Below are 14,271 nucleotides of genomic sequence, written 5' to 3'. Positions count from 1 at the left end.
AGAGGTTTTGGGGGGTTTCTTTTGTTTTTTTATTATAAATACCCAAAATTAAATATAGGTTTTTTTCCTTTTTTTTTTCTTTTTCTTTTTTTCTTTTGGAATGAGGAAGTGTATTTGACCTATTTTTATTTTTATATTTTTATGTGCAACTTTATTATTATTATTATTATTATTATTATTATTATTATTATTATTAACCAATAGCATGATACCTAAGGTTTTACCTTTTCATATAATTTATATTTTTTGCACAATTTTTATATTAATAATTTTAAATCAACAACAATTTTAAATTGGGAGTGGATGAAAATAATTAGGGATGCAAATGGGACTGAGAATCCCAGTTCTCTACTGAGACTAGCCCGGTGGGGCTAGGATTTTCTGAAATAACTCCCCCGCGGGGCGGGGATCCCGGCCCTGCTCTTCATAGGAATCCCCACCGGGATTCTCCGATTTTTAATAATATATATATATATATATATATTGAAAATAACTCGTATGATTATTTATCTATTTTAAAAAAAAAATTAATATGAATATAAGATTATAGGGACCAAATATTTGGGTTTTAAAAAAATATATTTTTGGTATTTATTAATAATGTTTTAGACTTTTAGTAATACTAGTGTTACTCCTATGTAATGTACGAATATAATTATATGAAAAATTTTTAAAAATTTTAATAATTTTTTTAAATTTTCTATAAATATTAAGGTAAAATTAAGATTAGATAAAATAAGCTATTTATCAACTTTAAAAATATAATATTTTTAAAAAAATTAATTTTATTATATATTATGAGATAAAATAATAAAAATTAGTTTAAAACAATATAATTTAGTGTTATGTTATAAATATTTTAATCTTATTAAAATAATATTGGTATAATTTTTGTGAGAAATTGACAAGTGTCAAATAAGTCTTCTACTTTAATATATATATATATATATATATTAGTACATAATATTATTAGAATTTTATGTAATAAAAAATTGATGGGGGAGAGATTCTCCGATGCCGTGAGGATTCCCATGGGGGAGTGAGTGAGGAGAATTTCTTACATAATATTATTAGAATTTTATATAATAAAAAAAAATTGGCATGGGGAGAGATTTTCCTACCCCATGGGGATCCCCGTGAGGGAGTGAGTGGAGAGAATTTCTTCCCCACGGAGAATTTAGAGATGGGGAATCTCCACCCAGTGGGAAACGGGATGAGGATTGGGATCCCATTCCCCGCTCCACCCCACTTGCATCCCTAAAAATAATACATTTGTGGACACCCAAACTTTTATACAAATCAGAAACTTATGTCCGCATCAAATTGCATGTAATTAATGATGGTTTTATTTTCAATTACGTGAAAAACACTAACATTATTGAAATCAAGAGTTTGTTATATAACTTTTTAGCAAAGTGTTTGGAACACCGTGATCCTTCACATGTTTTAAAAAAAAAGATAATTAGCTCATAAACTATTAGTGCAATATAGATAATATGAAGTGATGCTTTTATACCATGATTGCAACACTATGATACTTCACATTTTATTTTTTTTATAAATAATAAAAAAATTCAAAAACAAATCATTTTCAACACAATATAAACAATTTCCCTAAAGCAAATGGTAACAACAAGTAACCATCATTAATTAATGAAAAACAAATGGTTCTTCAAGTGCCACTTTTAAGTTCAAACTACACCATTTCAAGCAAAATATGTCACACTCATGATTGAATACAAAACATATTATGAAGAATTGGTGGCTAATTCCTAAATCCTGTGGTATTTGATATGTCTCTATTGGAGATATTGGAGCTTTCTTTGCAATGATCTCACAGATGACTTAATATTTTTTGTAATGAGCTAACTAGAAGTCGTAATTGTATCTGCCACTTTCTCTATTGCATTTTTCATCCCTTCAACAACCTTTTTCTTTTTATCAACAAATTGTTTGGACTTCTTGTTGCCACCACCAACAACATGGGAAAGAGAAACACGCTCAAAAGGTGAAGATGGCACCATGTCCACATCATCATCTATAGAATGCCGTACATTTTGAAATGAAAATTGATATATAGTGGGATCAGTGCCATAAGTGGAGTTAGTGGAATCCTCCGTAGTAATTAAATTTGGACACTTTCGTAGCTCTGTAGGAATTACCAAATGATTTACTGTAGCTATGTCCTTCCCATATAAAATGGTCATTTTATCATAGTATGGTATAGCAATTTGTATATACATCTTAGCTTGAGGATTCACCTACAGTAGTAGGTTATAATTAGATTACTTGATTTCAAAACATAATAATAATAATAATAATAATAATAATAATAATAATAATAATAATAATAATAAAGAAATATATGAGTATTTTATAAGACAAAAAGAGAGATGTAGGACTTTATCTATATAAATCATGGAAAATAGATTTTACTCATTGAAATTAAACTAAGATTATAAAGAACTATGTAGGTTGTATATGAAAAAATTGCACACAACTCTTGAAATTTGATAATGAAAAGATGGCTTAAAAATGAAAGAAAAATTCAAGTTTCTTGAAATTCTTGAGATAACCCAAGATCTTCATCCTTAAGACAGTAGCTTTAGATCTGGAAAATCCTATTACCTAAATCATTAAATTTAGGTAAGATTGAAGAAAATCCAAATTAACAAAGAAGCAACCACCATGACAGATGAAATCTGATTGAAAATAGAAACAAACAAAACAACCCACCTTTCTCAAGTCGGATGGGCAACATCCAGAAGGTAGAAGCACTTTCTCTTGTGTTGAGGGTTATAATCTCTTTCCCTACAAGAAGAAGACTGCGGTCACGGATCTCTTTTAGGGCAACTATGGGAAAGCAAAATTATGTTGAGGACTCGTTGTTACTGATTTTGCTGTTTATGAGAAAGACAAAAAGTTGAGGATTGTGGTCACAGATCTCTTCATGCAAGACTATGGGAAAAGAAAAGCTCGGTTTTCAAAAGAAAGATATGATACCTTTTTCAAAATAGATAAAAGGCATCATTGTCTATTCACATGAGTTTTTTCTCATAAAAAAATGGTTTAATAATCTCATCCCTCCAAAAGACCCCGATTTGGAGGAGTGAGATATGAGGGGTTTGGAGGATGAAGCTTCTCCTCCTTACTCCCCCAACCAAACAACCAACACTCCTCCTCAGTCCTTGCTACCCCTCTAACCAAACAACCATCACTCCTCCTTAGTCCTCCTCACTCCTTACTACCCCTCTAAAATCCCCCAACCAAACAAGGGTTCAAGGGCCTTGTGCGTATGCTATGGGCTTAGACGGCGGCACATGACCCCTCCGTGGTTGATATTCTTATAAGGATTCAAGGCATAGGCCACTACCTAAATAATAGAGATCTTAAACTAAGGAGACTAACAACAAATGGCAAATTCTTAATCTAGTCCTATAATTTCTTAAACGACGATGGCCTTTGTTGTCCACTATACACCAAAAAAAAAAATCTGGGAAGGTGTTTGTCTCTACAAAGTTAAAGTATTTAATTGGCTTGCTTTAGACAACCATATTCTCATGCTTGTAAACTTGGTGAACAAAGGATCTAAAAGATTATTAATAGCCACTTGCATGCTATATATGTCACGCTACAATTAAATCAATAGACCATCTCTTAATTAACTATACCTTCACTTCATTAAGTATGAGGATACTATACTTAATTTCCTCACTGGGACAAAAATGGACTGACCGTGCACCGATTCATTACCTGCCCACTGTCGGGAGCGGGAGGTGCTTGCTACTTTGTAAACCAGCTTAGTATTTTTCACATGACAATTCTCATTTAATTGAAATATGAAACAAGTGTATATATATATATATATATACATTACAAAAACTAAAACCTCTTCTTTTTTTGGAAAAAGTAAAAAAAGTGGCAGTCCGGTAATGGCAGGCTCACACTAGGCCATAATGGGCTGTTCGTGCACCGGTTCGTTATCCGGCCACCGTCGGGAGCGGGAGGTTTTCACTGCTCTGTGAAACCAGCCTAGCGCATTCCCCTCCTGTTTAAGGTCCAAGTGGGCCAGGCCTTCGCCCAACCCACGTGGCCCAACTCCCCACTTGGCTCGGGCGGACCAGACTCGAAAGCACTGACGGAGCCCGACCAAGGAGCCTACCCAACCATCCAAACCATTTTAAGCCCCCACTCGGGTTACAAGCTCACGTGACTGAGCTCGGCGAACGGTTGCTCGCATGTTATATATTTAAATGCTTTCTTTTTCTCCACTCTTTACGATGTGGGACTAACTATACACATCAAATCACTCTATTCACTCACTGGCCCTTGAAAATTGGGGAAATTAATTGTTCTTTCAGTGATACTTTTTTAAAATTTATTCATTTTTTTGGAAAACAATGACTTATGCAACTCCTTTTTATTTTTATAAGGAGGACTAAATATAAACGTTTTTTTTTTTCTTTTTACCGCATTTATTATTTATTTATTTGATTAAATTTGAATAAACTATGTGAGGCTTTTTTTAAATATTATAAAAAAAAATTACTAAATTACGCATGTTTGGGATTATTTACCAAAATACGCAGGTCGGTGGAAAACAGTAAAACTTTCCCCGTTTTCATCTTTTTTTAAATTTTTTATTTTAACATATATAAAATGGGAGAGTTTCTCCCGTTTTCATAATTTTTTAAATTTTTTATATAAATAAAATGAAAACGGGAAAGTAACTCCCGTTTTTCTTTTTTTTTTTATTTTAAAAAAAAACTCATGTAGCTGTTAGGTTTTAAAAGAATTCTTTTTATATAATTAATTTTTTAATTAAAAAATAATTATTCATATATATATTAACCTTTTATTTTTTTAAAAAAAACTACGAATCTCGAAAAATATTAGAAATAAAACGGTCAAAGTTGCAACCCGTAATTAATTAATACAAAAATAGGATGGTTAAATCTACAACTGTAAGTAGTTAGTATAAAGTAGGACTGGTCAAACCTACACCGTTAGTAATTAGTACAAAAATAGGACTCGCAAACCCGTGACCGGTTAATAATTACCACAAAGAAGGACAATGAAAAAGTGCACCCGGGTCAAGATTTTCAGCACAAACCCTCAGACCGGCCAAGAATTGGTATAAAGTAGTTTGGTCAACCTTGTATCGGTAATTAATTAGGACAAAGTAGGACTGGTCAACTGCGACTCGCTGCTGATTAGCACGTAGTATGTCACCAAACCTCGCAACGATAATTAATTAGTTCAAAGTAAGTTGGTCAAACCTACACTGATCAGTAATTAGCACAAAATAGGACAGTCAAACTTGCACCTATCAGTAATTAGTACAAAGTATGTTGGTCAAACTTGCACCGGTCAGTAATTAACACAAAGTAAGACGATCAAACCTCGCACCGGCCAAGACTTTAACACAAAGTAGGTCTGCCAAACCCCAGACTGCGTCAAGAATTAGTACAAAGTAGGTCACTCAAACCTCCACCAACAAGAATTAGTATAAAGTAGATCGGTTAAAGCTGCACCGGTCAGTGATTAGCACAAAGTACACAGGTCAAACCTGCACCACTTAGTGATCAAAGACAAAGTAGGACAACAAACCCGCACTCGCTTAGCACAAAGTGCGCCCGGCCAAACCTCGCACCACTCAGATGATCGGGACAAAGCAGGATGACCAACTGCACTCGGGCCAAGACGAGCACGCCGGTCAAACCTCGCGACCGCTTAGTGATTAGGACAAAGTATGACTACCAAACCTACACCCGGCTTAGTACTTAGCACAAAATAGGTTGGTCAAACCTGGACCAATCAGTAATTAGGACGGTCAAACCTGTAATGTTCATAAATGAAATTTTCAAAATTCGAGTTCTTTATATAAAATAACATTAGTAGCCCATTTTCACTCTTGCATACTATTTACTCAGTCACTCACCCATACTTCTTCTTCTTGTCTTCAACAATGGCAGATACTTCACTTGTATTGGTTTACTACAATGGTTCAATCATTGCTAGTGAAGACACAATTATATTTTCGCTCGGACGATCAATCATATTTTTTTATGTCGAAGACGACATCTCTTACTGAAAAATTTAAAGAGATCCATCAAGAAAGCATTGAGACCGCCGACAACCAAGGAGTTTCATGTATTAAACATCGGCTCCCCAATTCCTTCGTAATCCCGGTAAGATTTGCTATCCGTCATTCAAATTACGTAATGACCGAGATGTTCGGATGATGTTCGACTTCCACAAAAGAAATCCAGATATTGGCATTATTGAAATGTACGTGGAGTTGAGCGCTGCAACTTTCGAGGGTGCTCCTTCCCAACAACAAACCGCCCCAAATGACGAGGTTCAACGCAATTTGAGATGGGAGAGGATTTTATCACCATGCCAAGTTAATGAACCTGAACGGCTCTTTAACGGAGTGGAGGGCACAAGATGATCCACCACCCAATAATTATTTTTACTAATTCACAACATCTCCAAGGCGAACAAGTTCTTTTCATGATACTCATGAAACCTAATTCGGTCAAGACGGCCGATCCAGATGGAGACGATGAGGACGTAAGATGGTGACGACTTTTGGGGAAGACATCGAAGCAAGTGTTGATGATATTCGGCTAGAAAAAAATACAATCTTCAAGACGCTCCAACGACCGCCATAATTTCATGATGGCACCAATGGAGCCTCCGAAAGACATATGCGGACCCTTGATTTGGAAGCAATGTCCGCACAAGAATTTCCCGAGTACACTTTATCGTATGTCGATACATTAACCCGGAGCAACGACAAATGGAGATCTTCATGTAGGCATGAGGTTTCAAGCAAAGATGATGTCGTGTCCGCAATTAAGCATTCATCGCTACTTAAATCTGTCGAATACAAAGTTATTGAGTCTCGATCCGACTCGATACTCGTAAATGTAAGTCATATGGCGATGGGTGCAATCGGGGGTTCGCGATCCCACGACGAAGCGGAGACGACTTTGGGAAATTACAAAGTACACTGGGCCTCACACATGTTCATTAGTAATGATATAGCAGGATCATTTGAAGCTAGATTCAAACATGATTTGTCGTCAAATACAAGCACTAGTCCAACAGCAACCAAGCATCAATGTATCAGTTTTAATAGCGGAGATCAAAAATCGATACGGATACACACCGACATATAGGAAAGTATGGACAGCTAAGCAAAAAGTGGTTGAAGCAGGATTTGGCAATCGGGAGGAGTCCTACGACGAATTACCAAGATGGCTATCACGTTGCAAAAAAATTTGTTCCTCGGGACAATAGTTGATCTTGAGACCCGACCAAGATACGATATACCTTACCCGGCACGTGATACTCGAATCTTTCATAGAGTTTTCTCGAGCTTCCCCACCGCGTGGAGGTTTTTCAAATATTGCAAACCCGGTCATCCGGATAGATGGCACCCATATTTATGGCAAATACAAAGGCACTTTATTGTTGGCAATCGCACAAGACAAGAATAAAAAAATATCCCTACCGATTGGTTTTTGCCATCGTGGAGGGAGAAATGTTGGGTAGATGGGCTTTCTTCTGCAGAACTTACGCTCCAGAGTGTAACACCACAACAAGGAATATGCTTTTATATATGATCGCCATGCATCTATCAAATCGCCTTTTTAGATCACTTGGCCATGAGATGAGTGCTCCTCGATGCATTTCATGTTTATCGCATTAGACATATCTCGGCCAATTTCATGTGTCGCTTCGTAAACAAAGAAATGCAATGAGATAGTTGTCAATATTGGCAAGTTACAAGATTAACTTTTTAATCTAACTCTTACATTGTTATTAATTATTGAAGTTATCTTAACTTTTTAAGTTCCATGTTGCAGGGTTATTCGAAAACCATTCAAGTTTTTTTAACTCATCGGTATGGTTTTACTACCGAACAACGATGAAGAGGCTACGAGATGGTTAGATAACATACTGCGCGAAGAAGTGAGCTCAAGCGTTCGATAAAGAAGGGAGAAGGTATGGTCACATGACAACCAACCTCGCAGAATGTGTTAATTCAGGCTTAAGGGAACAAGAAACCTTCCTATAACATGCCTATGGTTAAATCAACGTATTCGACTCTGCGGAGTTGTTTGTGAGGAAAGGTGTACATGCACAAGCTCAGATCGCATCAGGCCTTATCTTCTCAGAATCACTAATGAAGGCAATCCAAGAAAATCAACAAGCACCATCCAGCATTTTCATTCGTCAATTCGACCGTGAAGAGAAGTCATTCATGGTAGATGAAATGTCACCCCCGCAATGTGGGAGACAAGCTAGCACTTTTCGCATCAGCCTAAGATCACATTGGTGCGACTGTGGTGCTTTTCAGACTCTACATTTTCCATGTCGACATGTCCTTGCAGCATGCTGGCATATTCTTCTACATTGGGAGGAGTATGTTGACAACATGTATAGGCTTCAAACAATTTTTAATGTATATCGTAAAGAGTTTGAGCCAGTATCAAATGAGGGATATTGGAACCCTTATAATGGTCCATGTCTACGTCCTAATATTACGATGAGAAGACCGACGAAAGGAAGACCAAAATCTACAAGGATTCATAATGAGATGGATATTAGGGAAGGTATTCAGCGAAAATGTTGTGGTTTATGTCGCAACGAAGGACATAGTCGCCGAAATTGTCCCAACATTGTCGGTTCATGTAGTAGGTCGTAAGATACTCTAAATGTCTTTTTCATTGTAATATTTTAATGATGTAAGCCTTCCATATAACTATAACATGCAATGAGTTATCATTAAAGCCTTTTGTTAAAGCATATGAAGAAAAAGTAAATTTAAAAAAATACATAACATAGAACACCAAGAAAAATAATACTACACATAGTTTTGCGCAGACAATAAAGAAAAACAACAACTAATATAAGAGTCTATTCTACCGTCTACGCTGCCACCTCTCAGTAAAACATTAAGGTGGGTGGATATCTCTGTCGGGCAGTCCCCGTGGCCCAGGTCATCGTGCTTGCTCGGCTGGCGGGTCATCATCAGATAATTCATCCGAATCGTGTATTGCTGAGGCTGGTAGCAAAGTACGAAGGATTTGGGGGTGATTCCCAGTCTTGTTGCCGAAATAAAGTTAAATGACTAGATTGTCCGCGTTCCATAGGTGGATGATGAGGTTGATATTCAAATAAATTCCGCACAAAGTCCATCCCGAAATCAACCGAGTATCTGCTGGGCTCAACTGGAGGAAATCCATGGAGATGAGATGATCGAGTAACGTTGATATCATCTGATGAGTGAAATGACTGGTACCCTTCGTGATGTGGGTGTCAAGGAATATGCGCCTCGTCGAGTTCGGCCCGAGAACTATGCCGATGACGTCTTCGTACAGGAGGACTCGGTCGTGGCTTATCTTTAACCACTATTGGAAACGCTCTAAGGGTCGCTGGAAGAGTGTTCCCTCTCGTACGAGGATCCAACAGGTCCTGATCTGTCGATAAAAATAGTATGGTATTGGTAGTATACCAGTCATAATATTTCACCGACATTACGTTATTCCCAACAGGAACATTGAGGCTGAGGCAACGTGACGCTCTATCTCTCCAGTATCCAATCCATCTTCCGTGCATCAATGCCCAATCTGTGTCAATTCTGCCACAAAGATCATGATCATGGGTCGGTCCAATGAAAACTGGATCAAGAGGAACACCTTGGGCGAAGCCAAATTTTCTTGTCACTCGATCTGTTTGGTACCACTCAACAACTTTGAAGCAAATCAATGATGTAAACGCAGTCCATAAAGGTCTGTCTGCAAAAATGTCTTGTGGCACTTGTGCGATTATCTCGTTCGAATCATAAGACCGCCATATAAATTGTTCAAAATTATTTACCAAATAATCAATGATTATTAATACCTAAAATATGTGTATGAATTATCAATTTTTTTAACAACATTACTTGTTGCATCTCCAACCGATCTAGTAGCTGCCTGTATATCTTCACATTGTGCTTATTGCTACGACTATCATCATCCACTTCAATGTGCGCCCACCTGAAAAATGAGAATGAATTATAATTGCAATGTATTATAATTAAGTGTAAAATGAATCATCAATTTAATTTGCTCTCACCTACGAGCCAGGGGAAAGGATACGATAGCACGGGTTCGAGGAGATATACTTGAAATCATGTACCATGCCCATGATTGAAGTAATATCATGAATCCACTGATATTTTTCATATCTTTGTTGGATGCACGCGCATAAAGACCTGCATGTGGTGCATAGACATGCCGAACCCCAACTCGTATCTTCCCTCGTCAGAAATCCCTCGTAAGTGGTAACCACTTCGATGAACCCTATTCTAAGACATATCCGCACGAGGACACAAACCGATAAGCCTTAGGATATAGGCACGCACATAACATTCTATCCGTCGTCGACCGCATCGTATGACAAAGATGCCAAATGTTTCCTCAAGCCACGCTAAAGTTATACTCGACCTTTCCTTTGCTCCGCCAGTGGGACCACTCGAGCAACTCACGCATGCATAACACTTCCTAGTCTGAAGTCTCGCCCTGATGACTTCGCTGGGCCATTAATCGGTAAGCCAAGTAATAGTGCCACATCTTCCAATGTGATTGTTGTCTCACCCATATAAGGTGGAATGTGTGTGTTTCAGTCCGCCATTTCTCCACTAATGCGCTCACAAGAACGGCATCAATTCGGAAATTAAGAATTTGAGCCGCATGATAGAACCCCGCTTCTCTTAAAAAGACCTATGATTTGTGGAGGAGGCTCGTGATGGACACATGTCTACACCCTAAGAACCCGATCAGTCGTAGAAAGTTATAAATTAATCAATTTCATATTAAATGGAAAAAAATAAAATAGGTTGACTTGAAAAAAATATAAGACACGAAAAAAATCATAAATCCCGAACATATGCCATCGAAAAAAATTAAATATGATTGAAGAGTAAACCATAAACATTGGTGTGCTAATAATATACTAGGTTATCTAAATAAACATGCTTCAGCCATAATATAACAATTATTAATACAATAAAAAATTAACCTAATAATATACTAGGTTATCTAAAATAATGACTTAATACAATTATTAATAAAAAAACCTAATAATATATTAGGTTATCTAAATAAACATGCTTCAAGGTTAATATAACAATTATTAATAAAATAATTAATTATGACATAATAAAATTATTCATAAAACCTAATGAAATAATATAATTATTAATAATGAACAAAATTACCTAAAAATGTAGTGGGTTATCTAATTAAACATGATTGGGATGCTAATAAGATGATTATTAATACGATTAATAATTATGACATAATATAATTATTAATATAAAATAACGACTTAATACAATTATTGATAAAAAATAACCGAATAATATACTAAGTCATCTAAATAAACATTCTTCGAGGTTAATATAACAATTATTAATACAATAATTAATTTTGACATAATAAAATTATTCATAAAACCTAATGACATAATACGATTATTAATAATAAAAAAATTATCCTAAAAATATAGTGGATTATCTAATTAAACATGATTGGGGTGCTAATAAGATAATTATTAATACGATTAATAATTATGTTATAATACAATCATTAATATAAAAATAATGATTTAATACAATTATTAATAAAAAAATAACCAAATAATATACTAGGTTATCTAAGTAAACATGCTCGAGGTTAATAATTATTAATACAATAATTAATTATGACATAATACAATTATTAAAAACATTATCCTAAAAAAATATAGTGTGTTATCTAATTAAACATGCTTAGGGTCGCTAATAAGATAATTATTAATACGATTAATAATTATGACATAAAAAAATTATTATGTGAAACTAATGTCTTAATATAATTATTAATAAATAATTAATTTCAAAGTTATCTAAGTATACATAAATATTACCTTTTACCGACAAAATGGATGAAATGCGATCACTCTATAATCTTAAGAACGCCATCGAAAAATTATCACGAAATCATGACACTGCAAAGTAGAAAACACCCGCACAATCAGACTTGAAGAGAAAATGAGAATGGAGGGTAGATAGTATAGTGTGAAGTGGGAAGTGGGTATTATATAAAAATAATAATAATAAAATAATTCAACGGATATATTTATATCCGTTACTAAAGGCTAATATAGTTGGTGTTCTTGTTTTTGCTTTTTAATAAAAGCATTTGTGAAAAAGCTAAGGAATGAGAATATTTAAAAAAAGCTTAACACCAACCAACACCAACTAAGGACAAAAGGAAAATCCGATACTGAGTGCTTTTTATAAAATTGAAAACGGGAGAGTTTCTCCCGTTTTCATAATTAATTAAAATGAAAACGGGAGAAACTCTCCCATTTTTCTATATTTTAAAAATAAAAATTTAAAAAGTTGAAAACAGGGAAAGGCTTACTCGCTTTTCCACCAACTCATGATTTTTGATAAATAATCCCAAACATGCGTAATTTAGTAATTTTTTTTTGTAATATTTAAAAAAAAACCACATTAGATAGTAACGTTAGTATAATGTATTGTATTATAAATGTAAAAGTAATATCCATTCTCCCTTCCACATATTACACAATCCTAAATGTAACAGGATTTAGTTGCATGCATATATCAAATATTGATTTATGCGACTATCCAAAAAAATGGCATATTTTAAGCATTAATGTTATGATTTGAATATTTGTTATACAATGGTATTTTTCCCTTTTGATAAAACAATTATGTCACACATTTTATAATTAACAACATGATTGTTTTTGTGACGTAATACCGTAATACTTGGTTATAAAATACAATGGTTAGTTTCTAAATATTACCTACAATTGAAAACATTCTATGCTCCTTCCCTTATCATTATATAACAATTAAATATATAGTATTAAATATATAAAAAAAACAAGATATAGATTCTTAAACAGTGTATAGTATTGCTAAATAAATATTCTATTCATGATGAAAGTCAATGAAAATTCATCTGTAACACAATTTGTCCACATCATTAGATACATTTAATATTCATAATACTAACTAACTAAGTAATATACAACAAATATATGTTTTTTAAAATGAATACTCACTTAATACAAAAAATTCATGATTAACTAAAATTATCCTATGTCGTTAGATACATTAAATCTAATAAAATATGAATCTCATGAAGAAGTAAATATCCTGTAATATTTATGATTGATAAATAGTATATTATAAATATCCTTTATACAATGACTAAATTAATGAATGATTATCATATTACCCATCTTAATATATTATGAAATAATTATAAATTTGTGACGTATAGGTTATCTAGAAAAACAATTCTGTTAAATGAATTATAATAAAGGATTTTTAAATATAAATAATGTCATAGCACAAATCCTATATGGAGTATACTATAATATAATAAGTAATTATAAATCATAATGTAAATTAAATGGATATATTGATAAAAACAAAAAACATAAGGAGAGAGAGAAGATATAGGTTGATAAAATATCTTATGTTAACTCATTTATACTAAGTTGTATGATACTGTACATACATTATTATGATTACTATTATTGTTATTCATATTAATATTTAATATGAAAAATGCATTTATGTATTTATTCAGTGAATATGAAATCCTTCTGTATTTAAAGCAAGAATAATTTCATTAAATTATGCTATACTAATGAGTTGGAAGAGTCTGAAAAGACGAGGATAAGAGCTAATCGAACAGGTAATAATCTGAAAGTAATATAAATTGATTAAAAAAAAAAAGATTTGCTTTAATAGATGATTCCTCTCCTTGATGTGTCTAAAAAAAATCAGTTTCTTTAGTTATTAAAATAAATCTTAATTTAGTATAAATATTATGTGTTTAATATTTTAAATGCAAGTCTAAAAATATTCAATATGTAATAAAAACTGTGTTTTGTATTTCTTCGTCGTTTATAAGTATGACAGCAATACTGTATATGTTATTATTAGATATGCTATTATTGTTATATATATTAATCATGTGAAAATAAAGTTAAATTCCATCAAAATATAACGTTATTCGATATTTAATAGCACATGTCAGGTTGTTATTAAAAATTTCTCTTGCCATATATAAAAAACTATCATATTATTAAATATTAAATAATTATGATATACTATAGGTCTTCTAATTCATATTTGACGTCAAATAGTTTCTTCTCATTCACATCTTTAATAGTAATATTAAT

General features: G+C 33.5%; 1 protein-coding gene across 1 annotated transcript; it reads left to right on the top strand.

The window, feature by feature from the left end:
• The first annotated feature begins 8,197 nt into the window (after positions 1-8,197).
• LOC120263681 lies at positions 8,198-8,719 on the top strand. Its single transcript, XM_039271645.1, has one exon. The coding sequence runs from the start codon at positions 8,198-8,200 to the stop codon at positions 8,717-8,719; it is 522 nt and encodes a 173-aa protein (XP_039127579.1).
• Positions 8,720-14,271: the final 5,552 nt, after the last annotated feature.

The sequence above is a fragment of the Dioscorea cayenensis genome, chromosome 6, assembly GCF_009730915.1.
Source record: "Dioscorea cayenensis subsp. rotundata cultivar TDr96_F1 chromosome 6, TDr96_F1_v2_PseudoChromosome.rev07_lg8_w22 25.fasta, whole genome shotgun sequence".
Classification (NCBI taxonomy): Eukaryota; Viridiplantae; Streptophyta; class Magnoliopsida; order Dioscoreales; family Dioscoreaceae; genus Dioscorea; species Dioscorea cayenensis.
The sequence above is the reverse complement of the archived record's forward strand: the minus strand, read 5'-3'. Positions and strand labels throughout refer to the sequence as shown.

What these genes read in the sequence shown, in the direction of transcription:
- LOC120263681 (XM_039271645.1), top strand. Translation starts at nt 8,198, where the DNA reads ATGAAGGCAATCCAAGAAAATCAACAAGCACCATCCAGCATTTTCATT.